The sequence below is a fragment of the Suncus etruscus genome, chromosome 13 (assembly GCF_024139225.1).
Source record: "Suncus etruscus isolate mSunEtr1 chromosome 13, mSunEtr1.pri.cur, whole genome shotgun sequence".
Lineage (NCBI taxonomy): Eukaryota > Metazoa > Chordata > Mammalia > Eulipotyphla > Soricidae > Suncus > Suncus etruscus.
The window spans coordinates 41665840-41691899 of NC_064860.1; the positions used below are offsets into that span (position 1 = coordinate 41665840).

Consider the following 26060-nt stretch of genomic DNA (forward strand, 5'->3'; position numbering starts at 1 on the left):
TCTAAAAAAAAAATGTTATGGGGTCAGAGAAATAGCAGAGTGGGTAGGGCATTTGCCTTGCATACAGCAGAGTTAGGTTCAATCCCAGGCATCCCATCTGGTTCCCAAGCACTATCAGGAGTGATCCCTGAGCACAGAACCAGAAGTAATCTCTGAGCATTGCTGGGTGTGGCCCCAAAACAAACCCAAAATACTAGAGGTCCATAAGGTACATAATTGTCTGTACTTTGCTTTGGTTGCTCTCAATATTGGAAAGTAATGGAAAGACCCGTATTTTAAGAGATACCCATCAAGTAGCCAAAAAGAAGACTTTCTAACTCAACTAGGCCAGGGCCATGGTACTATGGAGCCCTGACTCTATAGCTATTTTTCTTGACCTGAGATAAAGGTAGATGCTGGCACACTGAGGGTAGGTATGACCAAATGCAGAGAGGTGATATCAGGACAATCTCTTCTGTGGCCTGGGGTAGCATGGGGACAAAGTAAAATGATTTCAAGTTTTCAAGTTCTCCTTCATTTTCTTCTACTTTCCAGGATTTATTTGGTTACACTGCTCTCTAGTTTGTAATGTCTTGTTCCCCTACCTGCTCTTTGGTTCCTTTTCTTTTCCTTCCTCAGGTAGAAGCTTAGTTGATTCTGCTTTCTTCTTTTCTACTAAAGACATTTAATGCTGTACATCTCCCACTCAATGCTGCTTTTGCTGCTTCCCACAAATTGTGAAATGTTGTGTTTCTGTTGGCTTCTGCCTAGTTTTTAACCTTGACACGTCTCATTTGACCTGAGTGTTATTCGAAACATACTGTGTAAGTTCTGTTTAAAAAATTTCCAGCTAGCTTTAAAAAATATTTTTAACCATTTGACTTTGAGACAAATATTTTATAGGATCTTCTGTACCTTTACATTTTTAACATGTATTTTGTAGGCCAGATGGTTATCTAAGTGAATGATCCTTGTGTGCTTCAGGAGAACATGTGTTCCACTGGTCTTGGTCAGAGAATTCCATCAAAGTTGACCAGGTCAAATTGGTTGGCACCAACTTGTCACTTGGATAAGGAAAAATTTTTGTTATGTTTAATTTTTTTGTCATTTGTTGGGGCCACAGCTGGTGGCCCTCAGATGTTACTTCTGGCTCTACACTCAGAAATCACTCCTGCAGGCTCAGGAGGCCAAATGGGATGCTGGGGATCAAACCGGGATTAGCCTTATGCAAGGCAAATGCCCTCCCTGCTGTGCTATCATTCCAGCCTGGATAATGATACTATTTTTTAAAAGGGGTGTTGGGGTCATAGTACAAGAGTTAAAGCATATGCCTTGCATGCAAATGATCCCCGTTTTATCCTCAACACCAGATGTCTGTAACATTAGGCATAGCTCCAAAGTCCCATCTGGTGGCCAGGATGACCCCAGCCAGCATCCCAGGGCCCAAACAACAACAAGCTCTCCAGCCCATGGATTGAACCACATGCCTGATTAACTGGGAATGTCCTAGAAGGGTCCCTTGGAGTGAGCATGGCTTGGAGACCCTCAATATAAGATATGTACTTTAAAAATGCCTAAGATTTATAAATAAGGGGTGCTGGTATCACAAACTATAGTAGTGTATTTTTTCTGTTTTCCTCTAGTTCTCTCAGTTTTTCCTCATGGTTTTTTGTTTGTTTGTTTTGCTAATCTGCTTTGAATGTATACACTCAGGGTTTTGAAACATCTCAGAAAGTCAATTCCTTTATTATCACCTAATTTCCTTCCCCACTTCCCACGCCCAAAAGTTTTCTTCCTCATTCTTGTACACAACACAACTTGTAGAGGGGTTCTGTTCAAAATCTAGTCTGACCACTTGTCTTAAACGGTCCTTTTTACATAATTCATATTTAAAATGACATAGTTGAATAGATATTTATTATGGCCTTGAATTTTTTTCAGATTTAGGTGTTCTTTCCTTTTTCTTTTCTTCTTTGAATTAAAAAGTTTATGATTCCTTTTATTTAAAAAATTCCTTTTATTTTATTAATTTTATGTTCTTCATTCTTGTTTTTTTTTTTTGAGGCACCATAATTTACAATATGGTCAACCCAGGTATGGAACAAAGTTGCCCACTCTCACCACTATTATTAAATATTGTATTAGAAAGTCCTATCTATAGCAATTAAACAAGAAAGAGAGAAATCTATTTACTTTTTTTTTTAATTTTGGGCCTCACAGCAGTACTCAGGGGTTAATCCTGGTTTTTCGCGCAGAAATCACTCCTGGCAGGTTTGGGAGACCACAGGGGCCTCAGGGGCCACAGGAGGCAAAGTCGGGGTGATCCTTGAGTGCAGTCAGTAGTAAGCCTTGAACATTGGGGGGTGTGACCCAAACAACTAAAACAAAACAAAACAAAAAAAGATTCCTCTAGGGCAGGGCCACAAAATATTGTACGGAGGGCCAGGCTGTGAGTTTGAGACCCCTGATCTAGGATGATAGGGACCAAACCTCAGTTGGGTATATGCAAGACAAATGCCCTTCTACTGTATTTTCACTCCACCCCACTTTATTTAATCATACTTTATTTCCCCTTCCATTCCTTTTATTGTTGTTGGGATGACATAAGTCCTTTGTTGTGGTTCTCCTGTGATTGGTTAGGGTGTTGCCTAGAGTTTTCTGCATACATCATAACAGATCTGGGTCACTGCAAGTAACGCTTTGTCACTTTTCTTCCCATTTCTATCTTTATCATCATTTCACCAATCCATAGCTTAGAAGCACCTAATATATTCCTACTGTTATTGCTTTAGACAAACAAATCATAACAGCATCATTTAAAATATCTTATTTTCTCTTTCTTTCTCCTCTGCTATTTTTCTTTTCATTATGTAGAGCTGTCTAATCTATGTTATTTTTCTTCTCCTGGAAGAACATTATTTTTTAATATCCCTTGCAAGTCAGCTGATGCTAAATGATTTTATTTCTGTTAATCGGAGAGTTTTTTTCTCCACATTTTTGAAGGAGGTCTGGCTAGTTTGGTGACTATTTCTTTTTCATTATTGTAAGTATTTTCTCTTTCCCTTTTTAGCTTATGTGGTTTTACAAAAGAAATCTAGTGTGATTTTTATCTTATTTCTTTCTAGGTAAGCCCACCCCACTGCCTTCTTTCCAGATATTATCTTTGCTTTCCTGTACTTTAAATAAGATATACCCAGGTGTTAATTATTTGGTCTTTATACTGCTAGTTTTATCTGAGCTTCATGGATCTGTGGTTTGTTGTCATTAATTTTTGAAAATTCTCAGCTATTGGTACTTGAACATTTCTACTGTTTTCATCTTCCTTCTATTTCTGACATTCTCACTAGGCCTATGCTACGAAGTTGGCCCACATTTTGTTTTAATTTTTTTTTCTGTCTTCACTTTTTAGTTTGTGATGTTTCTTTGGATGTATTTTCAAGTTCATTAATTTTTTTTCTTCAGTCCAGTATTCTCATCAAATGGTTCCTCAATTCTGTAGTTAATTTCTAATTTCATCTCTAGAATTTCCTGTTAATCTTTCTTAGAGAGTACAACATCCTACTTATATTATCCATCTATGCTAGCATGTTGTCTTCTTTCCTTTAACTCAAAATTAGTAATTTTTATTACTATACTAATATTAACATTACTGTGATGGAATACTTTTAAAATAATTCATGCATGACTTAAAAATCTTAATTTTTAAGACAACTTGTCTTAATGTCACTGAACTACCAATACAAAAACTGTACAGTAACATAAAATTACATTAGCCTTCTTTTTCTATTATGGTCCTTAAGATATTCATCATTAGTAACCCATTAGTTCCCTGTTTGGTAATTTCATATGTTATATCTTCGTTCTCTCTCTCTCTCTCTCTCTCTCTCTCTCTCTCTCTCTCTCTCTCTCTCTCTCTTTTTCTTTCTCTCTCCCTCTCTCTCTATGTCTCTCTTCCTCTCTCCCTCCCTCCCTCCTTTTCCCCCATCTTCCTCTCCCCAGCCCTCTCTTCCTCTTTCTCCCTCTTCCTCTATTCTAACCCAAGGCCACCCACACTCATCTGAGACCTATGCTATACCACTAAGCAAAATCCTTGGCCTGTTTTACCTCATAAAATGTTTTTTTTCCCTTGCTTTTCAGATGCCACCTTATTTTTGCTTTTGAAAGCTAGGTATGATATGTCAAATAATAGAAACTGAGATAAACAGATTTTCAGTGTGAGGTTTTATGTTCATAGAACTTGGAATTGAGCTGTGTTTAACATTTGTGCAGCTGCAGGCACAAAAGGGTTCAAAATCCTCTGGTGTCCTGGTTTTGTTATGTTTGACTTTGACCTCAGGTTTCCCTAGGAAACTCCTCCTTAAATAGCCTTAGAGCTTCTTCAGCCCTAATTCCACGAGAACTCAGTGGAATTCCTGAATGAAAAATCCATGGATGCATCCCGGTTCCCACAACACACAGACACAAACAAGGCTATAGCCCCTAAGAGCTTCTTACTCACACTTGTTTATATTCAGTCTCCCACAATTTGCTAAAATTATTATTCAACGTTCCAACCAGTTTATGGCTCTTGTGGTTTCTGCTTCCTGCAAGTCATCTTCAGTGTGATTTTTCTGGCTTCATCTTCTACTCAAGATTCCAGGGTGAGCATATGCCCTCAAGCTCAATTCTCTGATAGATACAAGAAAAGGAGTGCACTACCAGTGTAGCATACTCCCCTTTTTTGGTCATAAATTTGAGAGCACAGAGATCTAACATCCTTACTTTTCAGAGCTACACTTGGAAGCAATAGGACATTAGGATTATTTGATAAGATCACTTTTTTTTTTTGGTTTTGGGGTCACATCCATTAGTGTTCAAGGGTTACTCCTGGCTCCACATTCAGAAATTGCTCCTGGCAGACATGGGGGACTATATGGGTTGCTGGGATTCAAACCACCATCTATCCTGGGTCAGTTGCATGTAAGGCAAATGCCCTACCGCTGTGCTATCTCTCCAACCTGATAAGATCACTTTTCACAGTGGAAAAAAATTTGGTATTAGTGTGTCCAAATTTCAAAGTACACCAACTAAGTGATGTATATCAGGGATTCCTCTGAGCTCAGCTCTGAGGTCATATGTTATGCCCTATTTCTTTGACATAATCTTCAAATGGGAGCCAGGCTCATGAATATAAAGGAAGGTCTCTTGTTTGATAACCAAACCAGAGATAATCTTATATGGTTATTTGGTAATCAACAAACCAAAAAGAGGAGCTTGAACTATATAGTACAGTGGGTACTAGAGTCTGGCATATAGCTGACTTGGGTTTAATCACTGGCATCCTATAAGGTCCTTGAACGCTGCCAGGAGTAATTACTGAGTGCAGAGCCAGTCCTGAATTTCACTAGGTAAGGAATCAAACCAAAACAAAACAAAACAAAAAAAAGCCATCCCAAAAAGACCCTGGTTGCCTCAAATCATTATATATCCTGGGAAAACTAGGATGCAAAAAAGGCTCACATTTAAATTTTCTTATTTTTATTTTTATTCTTAGAGGGAAATACAAATCATTCAATTGGACCTTTGCTGTTTTCATTGTCAATATCAGTTTTATTTTTTCCCTTTATCATTTTCTCTCCTGAGCTGAAGCCATGGTTATCAGTGTACAACATATTTTGGAGCAGGTGTGTGTGTGTGTGTGTGTGTGTGTGTGTGTGTCCATGTTCTTACCAATAAATTAGTCCCTTGGCATGTATTAATATTTCTCCCTGGTAATCTGATTATAAAAATTAGTCAGACATATGGAGATTTCATATGGCCAAACATAATGATATATACTTTACATATAGATTAGGACAACTATGGATCAGAGGAAACATACCACTTGCTTGAAAGCCATATCACTGGAATGTGGTAAAGATAGGATTCACACTGGAATCTAGTATTTAAATGAGGTGCTTTCCCTGCTCTGCTCCTCTCAGAGACTGAACATAAGAGGCAATAAATGCCACTAGGGCTATCAGCAGTGTGGGAACAGCTTTTTGCAAGTTCAGATTAAGCAGACAATCCAGTTATTCACCTGGGTGCAGCCTCAGGGTATCCCACTCCCTGAAGGTAAGGACTCTATATATACTCCATTCATGACTGAAGCCCAAGCAAAGCAAAAAATGTTGGTTGGGAACATCAATAAATGAGGAAGTGCATAACTTCCTGGGTCTAGGAAAGAATGGATCAGGGAAGCAATTCTCTCATGAGGATCATTCATATAATAGGAAAATTTCCTTGCCAAATACCAGAGTCCTGGGACTTTTGCTAATACCATAGTTTCAATGGGTCAGGGACTCCAATCTTCATATTCATTGCTATTACCAGCTAAATTATCACATGTCAGCCTAACATATGTTTTCAATGTCTGTTAATTTTTTGGGCAAGGATTAACTTGTCAGAAGCAATCTCTTCAAGAACAGGCAACTTATTTCTTTGGAGAATGACTGAACTCTTCCACAACCTAGGGACTTCTTTCTGATTAAGTCCCCCCATCCCTGCTTACTTACCCTTCTCAAGACATACATATTTATTATTACCGATTTTGTTCTCTACCCAACACTTACTCCACACTCTTCCCTAACCCTGCTTAAAATACAAGCTAAGAGGCCAGAGACTTAGCCCAGGAAGAAAGACACGTTTCTTGTATGCAGTTGACCCTGGTTTGATCCCCAGCAGCATCTGTGATTCTTACCAAGCACTGCTGAGCAATCATTCCTGAAAATAGAATCAGAAATAGACCCTGAATACTGACAACTAAGGCCTCAATTCTCCACCTACCCAAAGCAAGTTAAGAAGAAAAATAAATATTGTATTAGTTAGCTATATTTCTATTAGTGTCCTGCACCTTACCCCATAGGAGGTGCTTAGAGTGTTTTCTTTCTGAAAACAGCATGACAAAACATGAGCAAGTGCCCAGCCAGGCTCTCCACAGGAACAGGCCCAGTGTCTGCTTCTTCAGTCCTTGCTTAGGGTAACCACCTTCACACTGCCATCTGTATACATTGGGCCCACATCGGGGCAAGGGCAGAAACTGAATAGTATACTTACTGGGCCTACATCCTTTTGTTGTTGACATTTTGTTTCAGATTTTGAAATTTTGTTACTAATGAGTAATACATAGTTAAAGAAACCTTCCATACATACACTCACAAGTAGAAGCTCACCACCACCACCTTCTGGCCCACCCCTGGCAATGAACACAAGCCTAGTTCCTTCTCTGCTCTCTAGAATGAAAAGCCATGGCAGAGAGAGGCCTTGGTGTTTTGGGTGCAATGATTCCCCCCACCATCTTCTGTCACACTGGGAAGCTAAGTTATGGTGTCCAGGAAGAAGCTGTTGAGTTTAAAACCCCATGTTCAAAAACAAAGTCACAGAATTGAGACTTTAATCATAAAGATCATTTTACCAAGGCATATTTTTAAAAGGCTGTGAAACATTATGCAACGTTTGCATGGCTTAATTATGAGTTTAGAAAAGCCCAGCACAACTTTTTCTCTACAGTAAAACATGACAGAGCATGAATCATGGCATAATACTTTATGCTTACTGTGGTTTTAGACTTGGGGTTCAGGTGCTGGGCTGTCTACACAACGAGCCATGAATGACTATACCACAATTCACACCCTGGAGGGATTTATAACAATTATAAAACTATTTTTGTTCACTTTTTAAATGATTAAAATATATGACTACAAATGTGTTCACATAACAAATTTATGTAGGAGAAATGCTTGTCTGTTAGAAAAATATATGAATCTCCCACCACACACACACACACACACACACACACACACACACACACAGCAAACTATTTGTAGTGATATGGGAATACTAAATGAGCTTCTATTGTGAATACTAAATGAACTTCTATTGTCTGACTGCAATGATTGGAAACACTGTTCCCTGTAGCAATACGGGTGTCTTTGGCTATAATCAATCATGTTTCCCAGGATTTAGAATGGATCCCATTGTATTATTTACCAGCTACCCAAATTTTCTGAAATTCATATATTTAATATTTGTTTTGGGGAGAGGAGAGGATGGCCCTGTACTGTGGGGCATTCAATTTAGTTTACAACCTCTCTCCAAAGATTATCAATTAAAACTGCTTACGTGGCCTTTTCCAACTTAAACCTTGACTTCATTTAAAAGAAGAGGAAGTGTTGGATGGTTCGTGGAAAGAGAGGGAGTGGGGGCTTTTAAGAAAGACTAAGGTCTTCAAATGCCTGATATCATCATCTATTCTTAACAGTGTCAAAGAGATGGATAAAAAGGCACGGTTGGGGACTGCAAATGAACCACTCCAGAAGAAAACAGATTGATGCTATTGTGTAGTGCATAGGAATAGTGTATTTGTGGGTCTCATGATCTGTACACAGCCTAATGCCCAGTGCATGCCTAAGGGAATTTGCTCCTTCTAGCCTGACTCCCAGCAACACCTTGTAGCTCTGGGTGGAAACACTTCTGGGCACTCATATAGGTCACGGTTGCCTTTGTCCACAGAGAAGATGAAACCTTGTGGGTAAATCCACAAAGAAATTTGTGTAGCTCTTTCTGGTAAGTCAGAGTTCAGTTGGGAATTTCCTCAACTTTTGCCTGTGATGGAAGGAGCTTTTATTTGCTCCTTCCCTCCATCTTAAATATGATGCCTTTGAGATCTAAGACTCTCAGGAATGAATGTTGAGAGAACATTGACAGATTCCTTCTTGCCTGCTGTAGTCATACTTCCATATTTATTCCATTTCAGGCAACTTTTGTTGGCAGTTCATAATAAACCTATCAACCTTCCTTTTAAGCATGGCACACTGGAGGTCCCAAGTCTGATACACGGCTAGAAAGATTATCTCTTGCATTTGTAAATGATCATAGTGATCGTTGTAATCATGGGTGAAGCCAAAATGCCTTGACAGCAAGATGCATCATAATTCAATAGTTTGAACCTGGAATATTTTGACCTGGAAAGCAGGGTCAACTTCTCTTGATTCAAAACCTCTGAAAGGAACAATAAAAAACCTCTGGAAAAGGAAAGTCTTCCTGAATGAAACATAAAATTAACTTTATTTTATTTGAAGGAGAGTGGTAAATCATCGAGCAAAAGCAAATACTTGGACTTCAGTAGATTTATCCAACACAGGCAAACAGACCACAGATGTGTGTGACGCATTTCAACAAACTAAATGACTTTATTGTCAGCCCCTCCAGCTCTGCATAATACTGACTTCCATGGTTCTTTGCAGACACAAGGCAGATCCAGCCATCTCCACCATGGTCCTACGATCAATCATACCAGTACCTGGGATCCATCGCTTCTCCTTCTGTACACCCAGCTACACCCATCTCACCTGGAAGGGCCAGCGGCATGACAACCCTTTCTGCGGAGCTTTCCAGTCGGCTCTCAAGTAAGCGGCTTGAAAACACTTTTTTTTTCTCAAGAGTGGAAAGTTGGAGAGACTAGAAGTGATGCAGGAAGTACTTGGCAGCCATCTCAAATTGGCTAAAACACAGACTAAGGACATGGTTGTCACTCTTGCTAAGCCCAACCAAACCTTGCACTGGTTTTCTTTGATGATGAATGCAGGAGCTGAGTAGCTTGGAAGGGTGGACTCCTTGGGTGTCTGGGGGTTGCTCATATTTGACAGGCAAGGCTAGCATTGGAAGAGTTAATAAGACAAGAAAGCCAAATTAGGGGTAGACAGATAGTACAGAAGGTAAGAAAGGCATTTACCGTGCCCACAGCATACCACATATGGTACCCTGAGTACTGTCAGGAGTGATCCCTGAGCAAAGAGCCAGGAATAGGGCCTGAGCATGGACCCATCCCCTTACACACACACACACACACACACACACACACACACACACACACACACCAAAATTCAGCTTCTAGAACTTGGATGGCACCAATCCTTACATTAGGGATAAACTCTCACTGGTCACATTAATAGCATGCAGGGGTAGAGCTGTGAAATGAGAAGCAAATAACACACCAAGGGTGGCATTTCCCAGTGAGAACAGTCCTGGATTGGAGGAGTGACAGGACGTGGAATTCTCAGATGCCATGGTTAGCGTAATTGTTGTTAATATGAGCTCATTAAATCTTAGTCATTTAACCTATGAGACCTTTGGGCTTGGCACTCACCTTTGCTCCTGGGCAGGGAAATCAGAGTTAAAGAGAGAAAAAATTCCTTTGTTGAAAGCAAAGAAGAAACTCCCTGTTTGGGGCTTTGAAATTGGAGCTGGCCCAAGCTGTGAAAATCTGGGAGAAAACCTCAGCAGGAGGAAGCCCAGACAGAGAAACACTTCTTGGTGTGGGGAGTGTCATGGAGGGGGAGAAAGGGGACAAGGAGCACAGCTTTTCAGTTCTTGAGATCAGATGTAAAGAACAGGGAGGCAGGCCCCAGGCAAAGTCTTCATATCTGCCATTTTTTAATGCCGGGTTATGTCCGGTCCCACAGCCAATTGTGATTACTTTGCCATTTCACCAAATGTTTTGGCTTCATCTCAGAGCCCTTCTGGTAGGAGTGCCATTGACCTCGAGATCCAGTTAGACTTTATTGGGGTGAAAGAGGTGTCTGTCCTGTGCACTGAAGGATAATTGCCCCCCAAAACTCTTGCTTGCCAGAGGACAGCTAATACCATTCAAATGCTCTTGGACATCAAACAAGACAGTTGAACTGCCCAGTTTGCACATTATTTGCAGATACTAAAGCCAAGCTATTGGCACCTAATGGGATACAGAGCTGAGCGGGAAGCATAGGCATCAATGACACGGCTTTTCCGCTTGCTGCTTTAGCAGTTCTGTTCCCCCAGGACTGGTCTGATTCCAAAGGCACTTGTCAACTTTTATTGATTCTTCAGTGGCACTGCTCTGCTCACTGGCCATAGGCTACCTCTGAAAGTAGGACTGTTTTCCTTGGAAGTGGCTCCCCTGTAGGTCTGGCCCTGGAAACTATTACATAAGTCTCTGGACTTGGTCACAGCCCAAGACTGAGCCCTTACAGTCCAAGAACCCAAGGGAACAGCAGCCCCAGAGGGCAAATGTAAGGGTGATTTTTTATTCTCCCTCATTTTTTTTATTTATGGTGGTCTTGGTTCACCAGAGTGTTAATTTTCCTAGGTTTTAGAAGTACAGTATTTATTATCACACCACTCCAGTACACTCTCCAATATGCCTTAGCACAGTTACCCCCTCAGAATAATCTAGACTTCAGTGATTCAAGATATAAGGAAGGGTGCTTGATGGTACAAGAGTTTGAAGTAAAATTTGGGAGGGAATATTCCATTGCAGTCTCCCTTCAGAGATACATTAGTTGCCTGGAAATAGGACCAGAGATAGTTCCAGATGAGTTTTCACAATGGGTGGAAGATTGCATGGGAACAATCCTCCAACCTGGCAGGACTCCCTCTGAGCATTACATCTTGGGACCACTGGCCTGAGAAGTGTTGTCATGGGCCTGAGGCAGGATGGGGGTGAATTCCCCAAAAAAGGGATAACATGGCATCTAGTCTATGTTGCCAGATTTGAGTTTGAGAGCCCCACACTGAAGGATGTCTTCTACATTTCCCTCAGATGTCTCCCTAAAGTCCTATGCTCTGGCATCTCCTGATCTGGGCTACTCGCTACTCTCTGCACTGGTGATGGGGGATTGGGAGGGGGAAGAGACTTATACCCATCTGATTCTCTTTGTAGACAGATTCCACACCTTGTCTGGAGGTTTTTCTTTTCTCCCTCCCCCAACCCCACTTTTCTATTTTTTTTCTTTCTTTCTTTTTCTCTCTCTCTTTTTTTTTTCCAAATTAATATTTAGCTGCCAACCTGGAGGACTGACAGCATGCATTAATCTGAGTCATGCAAAAGATCCTTTTAAGGCAGCCATTATCTTCTCAGGCTGTTTAATCCTTTGGGGGCAGTGGGAGGAGTCCGGAGTGGATCTGCTTTCATCCGTGTCAGGCAGCAGAACGAAGACTTGAGCCGTCATGGCAAATATTTAGCCCCATCGGTTGGGAAACATTTCCAACTCACATACCTGAACCTCTTAATCCCCAGATTTCCTACTCTTTAAAAGCTCCCTGTGAGTATCAGGGGTCTCCATCTCCACCTATGCCCACACTTCTATTGAAGAAGGGGGCACCAGGCCAGCCAGAAGGACAAAGGAGGTTTAACCACATGGGGGAACTGAACATGACTTTGTCAGAGGTATCAGACTTTCAGACTGGCCAGAAAAATAAAAACATGGATTTGAATAGATCACCTGAACTGCAGCATGTCTAGTGAGCCAAGTTGCTCAATTTTCAAAATGTACTTAGAAAAGATCATTTGACCAACTAGTTGGTCCCTTGACACTGGGGCTGCATAGACAGAAAAAAAATCATGGTAATAGAGCCAGAGTGATTGCATAGCAGTAGGGCATTTGCCTTGCACACGGCCAACCCTGGACAAACCCAAGTTCAATTCCCGGCATCCCATATGGTCCCCGAGCCTGCCAGGAGCAATTTCTGAGCACAGAGTAAGGAGTAACCCCTGAGCACCGCCAGGTGTCATCCAAAAACAAACAAAAAAAAATCACTGTCAAATTTAAGATCTTTCCAATAGTCTGCCCACAAGTGAAAGAACTATTTTCCCCAACAGCTGAGACTGTAACGTCATTCCATGACTTAGGCCCATGACAAACCACAGACTCACCCAAGATTCCAGTAACTTAGTGCCATCACCAGGTTACCATGTAGAAGCTAGAACAGCTGGGCAGAGCATGTCCAGACATCTCTATGGAACACGGTGACCTTTCATTCATTTTCCAGTAGATTCACCTTTTTGTCTCAGGGCAAATGAAGCAAGAGGTATAAGGGGAGGAGTCGTTTATTTCTGTCCGGTATATTGCATCAGATGAAACAAATTTATTGTATTTGCCTAACGCTTTTCCTCCACCCTGGCCTTCTCCCTAGACTATAGAAATCTATCTGGGGGGTTAGAGGGGGGAAGGGAGGAGAGAATGAAGCAGAGCTTCCTGTTAACATGGCATGGCTCTCCATATAAGCAAAATCAAGTGACCCAAAGTTTGCTTACTCACAGAAGGCTTCAGAGAGTGGGCAGGGACAAGCCTGTGGAATGAGGTGTGGTCTAGCCTCAGGATGAGCTAGAGAGTGGTCCTGAATGTGTTGTTCTAGGCCCACTGTCAGCTTGCAGCCTTCAGCCAGCCCACACATCTGACTTGCTTTGAAAGGATTAACAGGAGTGTTTGTTTGAAAGTCAGACTCCTGGTTTCCTCATTAGTGGAGAGAAACCTACAGACCTCGGTTGTTTCTATAAACTTTAATTACATTTCAGATGAGGAGGAGAGACCCTCATCACCTTCACCCAAAATTTACAGAGAAGTTCATTTTTCAAATGTCTTTAAATGAAACAATAAAACACTAGAGATAGGTAGGAGGGAGCGAAGGGGGAGAGTAAGTGTGGGAAGAGGGGTGTGTGAGCATGTGTTTGTGTGTGTGTGTGTGAGAGAGAGAGAGAAAGAGAGAGAGAATACTGGCTCTTTGCTGGAATAATAGACTGGAAATATGAGGAAGTTGTAATAGCGATGCCTTCCAAAAGCAGATTAATCTGCCTGGTAGCTTTCCTTTCACAGCAAGGTTTTGGCTCCTTTAAGTTTCTCTATTAGCCCGATTACAAAAGGACACAGTCATAGGACATCCTTAGTTGAGAACTTAAACAATTTTTTTGTTTTGTTCTGGGGACACATCCAGCAGTGCTCAAAGGCTTATAGTTGAGTCTGCACTCAGGGATCACTCCTGGCAGGTCTCAGGGGACCATATGGAGTGCTGGGGATCAAATCCAGGTCAGCCATGCATCCAGAGCAATCTCCTTCCTCAGTGTCCTACCTCTCTAACCCCAAGACAACTCACTAATTTTAACATACCTCGTTCTTGCTTTAGTCCTATGTGGTCTTTGGGGCTTGCTGACGTAAAGACTATAATTTGGGTCTAGTCATTTATTGAGTAATTCTGAGAAAGAGCAACCACCCAGAATACCAGCGTATACTGACAGTTGTGATTCTCAGGAGGGGGTGTCCCCTTACTCTACCTCCAGAATATTTGGCAGTATCTAGAAACATTGTTAGTTGTTCCCACATGGAGATTGGAGGACACTACAGGCTTCCTATGGACAGATATTGAAGATGTTGCAAACATTTTACAGTACACAAGCCCCCTCCCGCCCTCACACACATCCCATCCCAACAACTCTTTCATCCCATATGTCAATAGTGCCACTGCTGAAAAGTTCTCATTGACAGAATACAGGAGATTCTTCCTGGCACCCAAACCTAGTCCCCAAGGACAGCCTGTGGTTAGTAAAATGCAGAGGGACACAGTGAAGGACAAAAGGCCATTCAAAGACAGCTCCTAATGCTATCAATGCCTAATCAGAGTAAAGTGAGTTTCACAGATTAAGTTTCGCCATTCCTGAAAAAAATTTCAGCACATATAAAAAATAGAGTATGATAAACCAAGGTTCCACACCACTCATGTTAACTAGTTAGTGCATATTAGGGGATAGCAGGTGAAATCAAGGCTAGATTATTATTTTTGTTTTGTTTTGTTTTGTTTTTTTGGGGGGGCACACCCGGCGTTGCTCAGGGGTTACTCCTGGCTGTCCGCTCAGAAATAGCTCCTGGCAGGCACGGGGGACCATATGGGACACCGGGATTCAAACCAACCACCTTTGGTCCTGGATCGGCTGCTTGCAAGGCAAACGCCGCTGTGCTATCTCTCCAGGCCCAAGGCTAGATTATTTGTAAAAACAGAGAAGGGATCTGAAAGTAGACATGTAGGAGAAAGACAGTAATTGATACCTACTGAAATGCACTCACATCCACTATGGTGGCATCATTAGATTGGGGCATAGAAGTTTATTAATTTTCCACTTAGTCCCGCCAAAATGAAAATTTCTTGATTCAACTTAAATATTATGTGTAAGATAGTATAATATTTTTAATTACATGACATATTGTTATGATGCAATAAATCACATTATGATATAGCCTCTTAATGTTAATCCATTAGTGTACCCATTGCATTAATAATTATAGAGTGCTATCCTGTTTATCCTCTATCATTATAATTATATTAGTATCAGAAATTAAGTTTACATTAATATTGGCTTATTAATCTACCAATTATAATTAAGACTAAAAATTGTTTTCTGTAAAGAGCCAGATACTCAATATTTAGGTTTTTTTGGGCCCTAGAGTGTCTATAGTGATTACTTAAGACTCAATCGGTAGCTCAAAAAAAAAGAAAAAGCCATGGATAATACATGAAAGAGTAAATGGGGTGCATTCCAATAAAACTTTGGATACAGATACTAGTATTTGAATTTTATATAATTTTTTACATCAGGAAATAATTGTCTTCCTCTGAGTTTTTCCCCTACTCTTTAAAATAATAAAACTCATTCTCAGGCAATGGACCATAGGAATATTAGAAGCAGCTGGACTGGGCGGATGGTTTATATATAGTTTACCACCCCAGGGAGCCTATTATTATTATATTGTATATTATACATAGTCACTGTTATGTCTATACATTCATGTTATATTTATATTCATACCATACTGTATATACATATCAAATTACATAACATACTATCACATATGCCCTTTCACTGAACAGATGCATTCTGGTTAGCCCTTTAGCTCCCTAATCAGTAGCTATCTTTTTCCATCTCCTTATCCATTAGCATTGTGGATAGTGGTTGGCTCCTAGGGACAGGCAATCTGGATAATCACCACCCCAGCCACTAGCATTGTGGGTAGTCCTCAGTGGCAAGAGACAAGCATTCTGGATCATCCCTAGCTCCTTCCTTTAGTCACTGGCATTCTGGGTAATCACCTCCTCAGTCATTAGCAGTGTGGGTAGTCCTCAGTGCCAAGAGACAAGCATTCTGGGTAATCCCTAGCATAGTCACTTGACATTCCAGTTGATCTCTACTCCCCAGGCTTAAGCCTTCTGGGTAATCATCTTCCCCAAACCTGTTGCATGCTGGATAGAAGCACCCTGGGCAGGATCATGCTGGGTAATTCATCACCAGTTGGGCCTTTGGGGAGAAGGGTCAAGGCCTGCAGCACCCCCCTCAACTTGTATTTTTCTTTCCAATCATCTCACAGCACCCGAACTTTCAGCAGCCTTCGGTGACCCACGCCAGTTCTCCACGCTGCCCACCATTTCTGACCCGCGCATGCACTACCCTGGTGCCTTCACCTATTCCCCCACGCCTGTCACTTCTGGCATTGGCATTGGCATGTCGGCCATGAGCTCCGCCACGAGATACCACACGTACCTGCCACCACCCTACCCGGGCTCATCGCAGGCACAGGGCGGCCCATTCCAGGCCAGCTCGCCCTCCTACCACCTCTACTACGGCGCCTCAGCTGGCTCCTACCAGTTCTCCATGGTGGGAGGTGAGCGCTCACCCCCACGCATCCTGCCGCCCTGCACCAATGCCTCCACGGGCTCGGCCCTGCTCAACCCTAGTCTCCCTAACCAGAGCGACGTGGTGGAGGCCGAGGGCAGCCACAGCAACTCGCCCACCAACATGGCACCCACAGCGCGCCTCGAGGAGGCAGTATGGCGGCCCTACTGATGCTGGACGCCGCCATATTTCCCCCGAGGAACCACAGTCGCCACCACAGCAGCACCGCATAGAGTGAAGGGCAGGGATGGTGATTATGGGCAGCGCCATCTTGGAAGAATCACAATCTCCCCAGATCTGCTCTCAGTCCCGCCTGTCCCCTCTCAGGTCCGCTTCTGCCTGCCCATGTGCGTATGCCTGCGCCAGGCCAGCAGGAAGATTCCGGAGGGAAACTGTGAATGCTTCTGATTTAGCAATGCTGTGAATAAAAAAAAAATTTTATACCCTTGACTTCACTTTTTAAACCAAGTTGTTTATTCCAAAGAGTGTGGGATTGGGAATTTTGGGGGGAGGGTTTGTTTTTCTGGTTTTATGGGGGGAAGGAGATACAACTCATCCGGTTTGGCATCTGATTCCTGTTTCTTTTTAATTTTCTTTTTTTTTTTTTAGCACCTTATAAATTGCAAACTGCGAATTTGCATTTGGGGTGGTTTGTTTGTTTGGAGTTTGTTTGTTTTACATATATGAATTTGAGCTTGCTTCTTTCTAGCTTTGGCAATTGAAAGAAATATTCCTTATTTTTTTTCTGTAAACTTTATTTAACTTTGGGATTTTTGTAGTTGTTTTCCAGGGTGTTTTTGTTGCCTTTTTCTTTCCTTTTTCTTTTCTTTTCTTTCTCTTTTTTTTTTTTTTAATTGGGAAACGGCTACAGCTTTGGGTCATTTTCAACTACTGTATTCCCACAAGGAATCCCTTAATATTTATGTATCTTGATGTTTAGGCACTTACATATGTGTTGATACTTTTTAATTATTTAAATGTACTTATATTAAGAGAATATTAAGTACTACATCTTGTTTTTGAGAGTAGCCAAAGTTAATTGTATCACATTGAAGAAGGTTGGGAAAAAGAGGATGGGTAATGTGATCACTTGGTTATCTAAGTATTGTTTACATTAAACTCCCTTTCATGTTAATCCAACGAGTTGGTAGCTAATGCGACAATGTTTTTCATAGACTGAGGGTCACTCCAAAGATCTGAAGTAAGGAATGTTCTGCCAAGCTCAATAAAGGGTCGCCTCTCTGATTTCCTTCCTTTAGAGAAGGTCAAATCTGGTTCCAAAGGATTCAGGTAGATGCCAATGGTTGCACCTCAAAAAGGAGCTTCTTTTCTGTGAGAGGTTTGCTTATTACATGGCCTGTGATAATTTTAAACATCTTTGTAGCCATTAATCCAAAATACATTCTGTAGATTAAGCATCCATATAGGAGAAAGGGATGAGTGGATTTAGGGGTTCCTTAACTACTCTGTCCTGGGGTAAGAAAGAGATAATCTGAATCCAGAGGTCAGTCTTTCCTTAGCTCTGAGACAATATTCCTCTTTGATTCAGTACGTAATCATAGAAACAACAAAATTTGTGGCTGTCCCTAAGACTGGAAGCAGAAAAGATAGAATGGGTGCGTCTGACTGCTCTGAAGATCTCAGCTGATAGCAGTATACCGTAGTTGTTGGGTGAGCCCAGCAACAGGCCTGAAGGAGCCAGTTTCCCTTTGTGTGCCTTAATGTAGTAACTTGCAAAAGTGTGGTCCTTCTTGGGCAGGATCCCATTCCATGCTGCTCATTCCCCATCCATTTCTGTTGCATTCATGGGGCTGAGACCCTCCCTGTGGGGTTTGTGCACTTTGACCAGCAGCAGCATTATGGGAAGGACACAACACTGCTACCCACAGCTACAATTCGATCATATCCAATGTCACTGTAAATTTTAAGGCACTATTTTTCATTGAACGATTTGGTCAGAATGCAGTTCTGTACAACTCATAAATGCTAACTGCTGATTTTACATAGTTGTGCTTACAAATGATCTGATGGTTATTTAGTGTACCTCTTAATGATTTCAGGTCAACTCTGAAGAGTATTTAGCAGGACTTAGAACAGTGTTTGATTTTTATTTTATAAATTTAAGGATTCAGATTAGAAAGATCTTTGGCTGCAGGCAGCAAAACGGCTGGAATTATTTAAAACATGTTTGTGTTTTCTTATATATATATATTGATTATTTGTTTTACACAGATGCAGTAGCACTTTGGTAAGACTTAAAGATAAAGCAATTTGTGTTGTCAGGTCGTTCTTATCTAGAAAAGAGCTAAAGCAGATCTTGGAGAAACTCAGAATAACTTCATTTTGACTTGTTTCCCTCTAATTCAATTTCATGTTTTATTTCATAGTACCTTTTTCAACAAGTTTACCCTTGAATGTTGACAAATTTCTATTTTTATTTCTGACACAAACCCTGAGCTTGTTTACCCCAAATTGAACTTGCGTTGTTTTGCTATGTTTCCATATCTGACTTGAAAAAATTTGGTGGGAGGGGGTGGAATTCTATTTTTCAGTTCAATTCTGGTACTTGAAGCCATTGTGAAAGCAAATTCTGCAGATGGGAATCAGATGTCTTGTACTGAATATTCATTCTTGAAACCAAGTAAGAGAAGTTATCACATATGTATAAATCTGCTGGGCTGGCCAGTCCTTTACCAAAATATATAGTTTTTAACCATTCCTAAAAAAATAAATAAATAAATAAAATGCCGAACCTTGCTTGGGAGTTAGGTCATACAATTACCATATTTTCCCCCTGAAGAGTTTATTCATTGCCTTTAGATAAGGTGGTTCTCTATGAGGAAACCTCTTAAACCTATAATGTAATAGTTTGATAGATCTGGAAGGGCTTATCCAAGGGGAGAAAGATCAAATAAGCCATTCCTACTACTTATTCTTGCCCATACTGATAATTTCACTGTGGACAACACAGTTTATTTTTCTCAAATTCAAATTTTTTTTTAAATCTAAATGTTTTGTTTTCTCTATCTCTCCCCCAATAGTTTCCTTTATCTTTTATTCCTTTTTTGCAAACTCCACCTCCTTCCTCTTTCATTCTCCTATTTTGTGTAAGGAGATAGCATACACCCACACCTAACCTCAAATGTCCAGAACACAAGTAGCTGCTGTTCTCCCTTTCCTTAAAGGAACATGATGAGTCAGCCTTTCTCCTGCTTATGGTCTTCTTCCAGCAGAACAGACATTGCCAACCATTGCAGACCTGCTTGCTATCCAACTGCAGAAACAAACCTTCCCAGGAAAATTACAATCAGTGAGTTCATAGACCGTCTTTCTGCTGCCTAGAGTTTCTCTGCGGATAAACATAAGTGCTCTGATTAGAAAGGAAATGAATGGTTTCACTCAAACGTCCTGCAATTTAAGATTGCAGATTTCTGTCCTGAAATACCTGTTTCCTTGGGACGCTCTGTACTGTTGACTGTTTGTTTGGGTGGTTTTCATTTTCTGGGGGGAATGACATGCTGGGGTCTTTTATATATGAAAATTGGTTGAACAATAATAATCTCAGAAAACATTTTTTTACACCTGAACAAAATGCCTTTATTTGTTTACCTACAGTATACAGTTGTTTGGGGGTTTTCTTGTTTTTGTTTGGAGTATTCTCCATCCCTTTAGCCAGATCAGTATTGATAAGGCTGATCATTTGGATTTTTTTCTTCCTTCCAGAAGAATTGCATCAATGAAAAAGTTCATTGTATTTATGTATGTATGTATGTAGATTTAAGCTTCATTATAAAATATTGTTAATACCTGTAACAACCTTTTTCAATTTTTTTGTGTGCATTTCTAAGGACGTTTTCTTATGTTTGCTAAAGATATTGTAGACAAAAATAATGCTTCTTTCTACTTGGTTTATTTTAGACATAAAAATGAGCTACTTTTTATTCACTTTTGTACAAAGCTAATAGCATGGTTCCAATGGTTGTTTTTTTTTTTTTTTTTAAGTTCACTTTTTGTTCTGGGGAAATGAATGTGCAAAAAGAAAAAAAAGATCTGTTGGTTATTTGTGCTATTCTGGATGTATAAAAATCAATGGAAAAAATAAACTTTCAAATTGAAATGAGAGTATAAGGCATCTGTTGGGCAAATAAGAAATTGTAACACAAATCAGATAACAGACAGTAGCATACAGATCCCTCACTGCTAGGGATCTACTTGTACAGCAGCTATTAGATCCGTTCACAAAGCAAATCAGTGGGAACTGCAATGTTACTTTCCCCAAGACCTACAAGAAGGACCTTCTGGGATTAGGCAAACTAAAAGACTGGCCTGAAACTCTCAGTTGAAAGATATGACCAAATGCTCCCTGGGAAAGGCCACCCTGCTCTAATCTAACTCTTGTTTTTTGTTTTGTTTTTGTTTTTGGGCCACACCCGGTAACGCTCAGGGGTTACTCCTGGCTATGCGCTCAGAAGTCGCTCCTGGCTTGGGGGACCATATGGGACACCGGGGGATCGAACCATGGTCCGTCCAAGGCTAGCGCAGGCAAGGCAGGCACCTTACCTTTAGCGCCACCCCCCGGCCCCTCTAATCTAACTCTTAAGTTTAAAAGTTTTTATCCCATCTCTTACTATACTTATGCAAAATAAGAGCCATTTTTATCACTTTGCAGTAGGCTCTGCTCTGGGTGTAATGGATCTTCTCACCCATGCTGTTGGCAGCATTGGTACTTGGTAGAAGCTGAACCCCTTGTTGGCTGTTTGTGAATCCACAAATAGCTCCCAAAATGAGAGATTAAATCCCATTCTTTCATTCCCCCTTTTGGGGGAGACCCAGGTGATAATTATCCGCAGCAAATAATCCACACAGACAGAAAGGTTAGGGGACAAAAGTTCGGCGGAGAGAGTCTTTTGTCAGTCTGATGCCAGCTCCCCAAAGACCCTGGAACCAGCCATCAGCTCTGCCAAAAAGCTCCCTCACACCTTGCCAACAAGCTCTTTTTATTTCCAACTCAATCGCCCCCACCTGGAAGATCCAGGTGGGACAACAGGCAAAGAACAATCGTATAGAAATACTTTCACATAGAACAAGTCCAAGAATACTCCTAAGGAAATATTTTCATATACTACAGGATTCTCAGATTCTGACTCTTGCAGAGAAAAGTTGTACATACGAAGAGCACAGCCTATCTAGCCCATCTCAAATTTTTGTGTTTAGCTACAGAATATGGTTTCTTTCTCCCTGATACTAACATTAAATATCTCCTACAAGGGAGCTATTGAGCACTCTCCAGTTTTAAACCCAGTGTCCTATGAGAAAAGACCCTCTAATGAACTGTTCAAGGTATTTGTAGATAGCTGAGAAGTATAGGTCCCTCAGCATACTTGGCCCCTCTCCCCTGCTAGGAACCATCAATGGCTATGATGCTATGCCTTGGACCACCACAGCCTTTCTTGATTTGTACCAGTTACTTCTATTGATCTTATATTATATATAGCAAGGGGCAGTTATTAAAACTAGTGAATGACAGTAATTCCAATTACCATATCCAAATGGTTCTGTCTTTCTTGGAGTTGAAGTGCTGGAAAACTCAAGAAGCAGGACAAAACTTCAGATTTGTCTCATGGCTCTGTCCTCTCTTCAGGGCTAAGTCCAGCTGCATAGGTTATATTGGCCTAGGTTAGACCTGAGGTCCCAGTGTTGTTCATTTGGGTATACAAACTGAAGCATGTTTAAATACTCATGGGCTTTTTATTCCAAACAAACAAATGAAAGGATGTGTTACTTGCCTCTGAGGACAGTTACCTACACCTGACCTCATTTCTATAAATTGTAGAAATTAGGTTTGAATCACAGCTAAGAGTCACCAGAGGCTCTGCATCATCACTACACTATGAAAATTAGTATCAGTATTTCACTGGGGTTCTAAATCAAGTCATCAACGAGCCAAGAACCACTGTCTAAGACTCCTCCTGGTTCTTGTTACTAATTTCTCACTGACTTCTAATGGATTTTCAGAGTGGCTACCAAGACTGTCAAGAGCCCAAGATAAAAGATGAGAAGGGGGCCTGGAGAGATAGCACAGCGGTGTTTGCCTTGCAAGCAGCCGATCCAGGACCAAAGGTGGTTGGTTCGAATCCCGGTGTCCCATATGGTCCCCCGTGCCTGCCAGGAGCTATTTCTGTGCAGACAGCCAGGAGTATCCCCTGAGCACCGCCGGGTGTGGCCCAAAAACAAAAACAAAAAAAAGATGAGAAGGATGGATCTGAAATAATAGCTAAGGAGCAGTGATTGAAAATAGGGGCAAGGATCAGGTTATACCATCATTCACCACATAATGATGGTTTGCATACATCCCATGGATCTCTGGAGACAGTTTAGGTGGTAGGTTTGTATAAGTACTTCTATGACAGTCTCACCATGATGGGGTCTTTAAAATAAGTTCCATGAAAGCCTTTTGCCTCGTCTTTAGTCTCCTCTCACCTCACAGGAGAGAACAAATTAAACTAATAGCCTACATTTTCCAAATTGCTTTAAGTTATTAAATTAAACAGGTTCTGCTTTAGCTTATTAAATTAGTTAATATATTTTAAACAGTTTTAAAAAGTACTTAGCTTGGAACTGGAGAGATAGCTCAGCAGGTAAGATGCTTGCTTTCCATGCAATTGACCCAAATTTGATCTTTGGCATTCTATATGGTCCCCTGAGCACAATCAGGAGTAATTCCTGAGTGCAGAACCAAAAATAACACCTGAGCAATTCCAGGTGTGATTTCCCCCTTTCCATCATCAAAAAAAGTTGTTTGATTCATAAACTGTGCTTTATCCATGTGAAGTAAACACACACACACACACACACACACAATACTCCTTATTATCAAAAATGCAAACAAGTATAAAAAAAACAGTAGAAATGCCTTCCACAGGCTGGAGAGCTAGCACAGTGGTAGAGCATTTGCCTTGCATGCGACCAAGCCAGGATGGACTTGGGATCAATTCCCAGCATTTCTTAGCTTGCCAGGAGCGATTTCTGAGCATGGAGCCAGGAGTAACTCCTGAGCACCACCAGGTGTGGCCCAAAAACAAAAAGAGAGAGAAAAGAAAGAAAGAAAGAAAGAAAAGAAAGAAAGAAAGAAAGAAAGAAAGAAAGAAAGAAAGAAAGAAAGAAAGAAAGAAAGAAAGAAAGAAAGAAAGAGAGAGAGAGAGAGAGAGAGAGAGAGAAGAAGAAAGAAAGAAGAAAGAAAGAAAGAAAGAAAGAAAGAAAGAAAGAAAGAAAGAAAGAAAGAAAGAAAGAAAGAAAGAAAGAAAGAAAGAAAGAAAGAAAGAAAGAAAGAAAGAAAGAAAGAAAGAAAGAAAGAGAGAAAGAAAACGCCTTCCACATCTCCCAATCTACATCTTCTGCTTACTGTCAAGTGGCTCGTGTTCTCTGCTCCAAGATTTTATCATGCCCATAATAGATATCCACTATCCATGCAAGTCCACTATCCACAGAAAGCACTGTACAGATTTTCATCTTACATACTATATGCATGTATAGCACATCTACCTTCTTAGATCTGTTCTCTTTTCATTGTCTGGTCTCTGTCTAGTTCTAGAGTGGTTCCAATTGCTTTCCCCCTTTTCCTGTTGATGGATATCTAAGTTGTCTGTGATGTCTGGTTATCCAAAACTTCTCTGTATATATCACTTGGTCTTAAACTGGAATTCTTATTTATTTAAAGGGAAATTATGAATTGAACTGATCGCATGCTTTGATAGGTACTTTCAGATAGCATTTTCCCAAGATGAGTTTGAAATAGTTTTCTAGAAGTCAGGCCACCATGTGTTATAAAAAAGAAAACAGAAACCTGCCAGGTGGATTGCCATTGTCTCTGGCATCTTATATCAGAGAGATTTTGTGCCTTTTAATATATGCCAGACCTTTCAATAAAGGAATATATAATTGGGTTGAAAAAAATGAAAAAAACAATTTATTAAGGACTTACTTAAAACCAATCTTTGGTTAATGGCCTTTGTATAGACTAAATTCTTGTAATGATCCAAAGGAAGAGATGCTATCATTATTCCCATCTTTCCTTCAAAGGTACCATGAGGGTAAGCAATTTGCCCAACCATCCTACAGTTATTGATAAGGAGCCATAGAACCTTGCAATGTAGCTTGACACTCATTGGTTCCAATCACTCATCTCTGCTAAGGTTCCAAGCTTTCTTCTGTGGTGGACCATATTTTCAAATAACACCTACTTCTCACTAGTTTGAAAAGAAGGGACACAGAACTGTGGGCATTTCTAGGAAAGGGGAAAAATGATTGTGCTTCCAAAAGAAATAAGTGTTGATCTTGTTCAGCATACAAGAACACAGAGAAAGAAGGCCTGGAAGAGAACTCAAAGGGTTGGAGCACACGCAGAAGCCCTGGGTTTTATCCCAAGCATGACATGGTCTTTCAAGCACTGCCAAAAGTAGAGTGGCTACCCAAAAGAGGAATCACAAGAGGAATAGATTAGTGGCTTAGAACACATGCCTTATAAGACCATAAAGACATTATACCCAGGCCCCTCCTTGAAGACTTCCTCTCCTTCCTGGTGAATGCACAGACCTAAGTTGCCTGGTGTGTATTTTTCTTTTTTAAGTCAGAAGAGATGGCTAGGAATGTGTTTACTGCCCCAGTAGGAGAAGTATTAGCTGGGTGCCAAATTTTAACATTGGTAATTAAATTTTGCATAGCTCAAATTCCCTCCTCCCCTTCTAGTTTCCATTTCATTGATGCTATTGTAAGGAATAATTAATGTTTGGAAAGGGTATTGAGGATGAAAAGTCTTACATACATACAAAGCATGATCATTTGTTATTACAAATAATAGCATACAATCACTTTCTTCGTTTGCCCTGTGGTTATGTCAGAGCTTCTGCCAACAGCAGAAGGCTTCAGAGTCCCTCTTACAAAGTGGCTTCCTAGAGAAAGGAATTTCCACAACACTGAGTTGCCCAGTTCTTTCCCAATCAATGAGAGAGGCAGACGGCCAACAAATTAACAAGTAATATATTGCATGGTGCTCCACTCCAGATTTGCAATACCAAAGTACCCCAAACTGGATCTTTTCAAACAAAAAGGATTTATTGTCTCATCATTTTGGAAGCCAAAAATCCATGATCAAGGTGTCTACAAAATTGATTCCACCAGGAGGATCTGAGAGAGAATTTGTTCCAGGATCCTCCCTTCCAATTCTGAGTATTCTTAGCCTTGGAGGCTCCTCAATCTAATCTTTTTCCTTTACAGTGTTTTTTTTGTTTGTTTGTTTTGTTTTTGTCTCTGTGCCCAAATATCCTTCTTATTTAAAAAATAAATTTTTTTACACAAAATCTTTGAAAAATGAATGAAGGACCACTTGAAGAGTTTGAGCCTGAGAAACACAAAGAATGGATTGAAGTCAACTTCCTTGAATTGAAGCCCTGGGAAAGAAGCTAAAGCCCCCATCTCATTGTGGGGAGGGAGAAGGGAGATGGTATTTCCTATGATCTCTAAAGATTTTTTTTTTTTTTTTGGTTTTTTGGGCCACACCCGTTTGACGCTCAGGGGTTACTCCTGGCTATGT

General features: G+C 40.7%; 1 protein-coding gene across 4 annotated transcripts in view; it reads left to right on the forward strand.

Annotated features, from left to right (window-relative positions):
- The window catches only part of RUNX1 (RUNX family transcription factor 1), a 99674-nt gene extending 83032 nt beyond the window's left edge, over window positions 1–16642 (forward strand). The window contains exons 5-7 of one of the 4 annotated variants that reach the window (XM_049785786.1): window positions 9243–9404; window positions 13858–13872; window positions 16182–16642. In XM_049785786.1, the coding sequence (XP_049641743.1) occupies window positions 9243–9404; window positions 13858–13872; window positions 16182–16642 (638 nt within the window). Of the gene's footprint in view, window positions 1–9242; window positions 9405–13857; window positions 13873–14557; window positions 14561–16166 lie in introns of all 4 variants that reach the window. The other 3 variants (XM_049785785.1, XM_049785784.1, XM_049785787.1) reach the window with 3 other exon arrangements.
- The last annotated feature ends 9418 nt before the right edge of the window (window positions 16643–26060 follow it).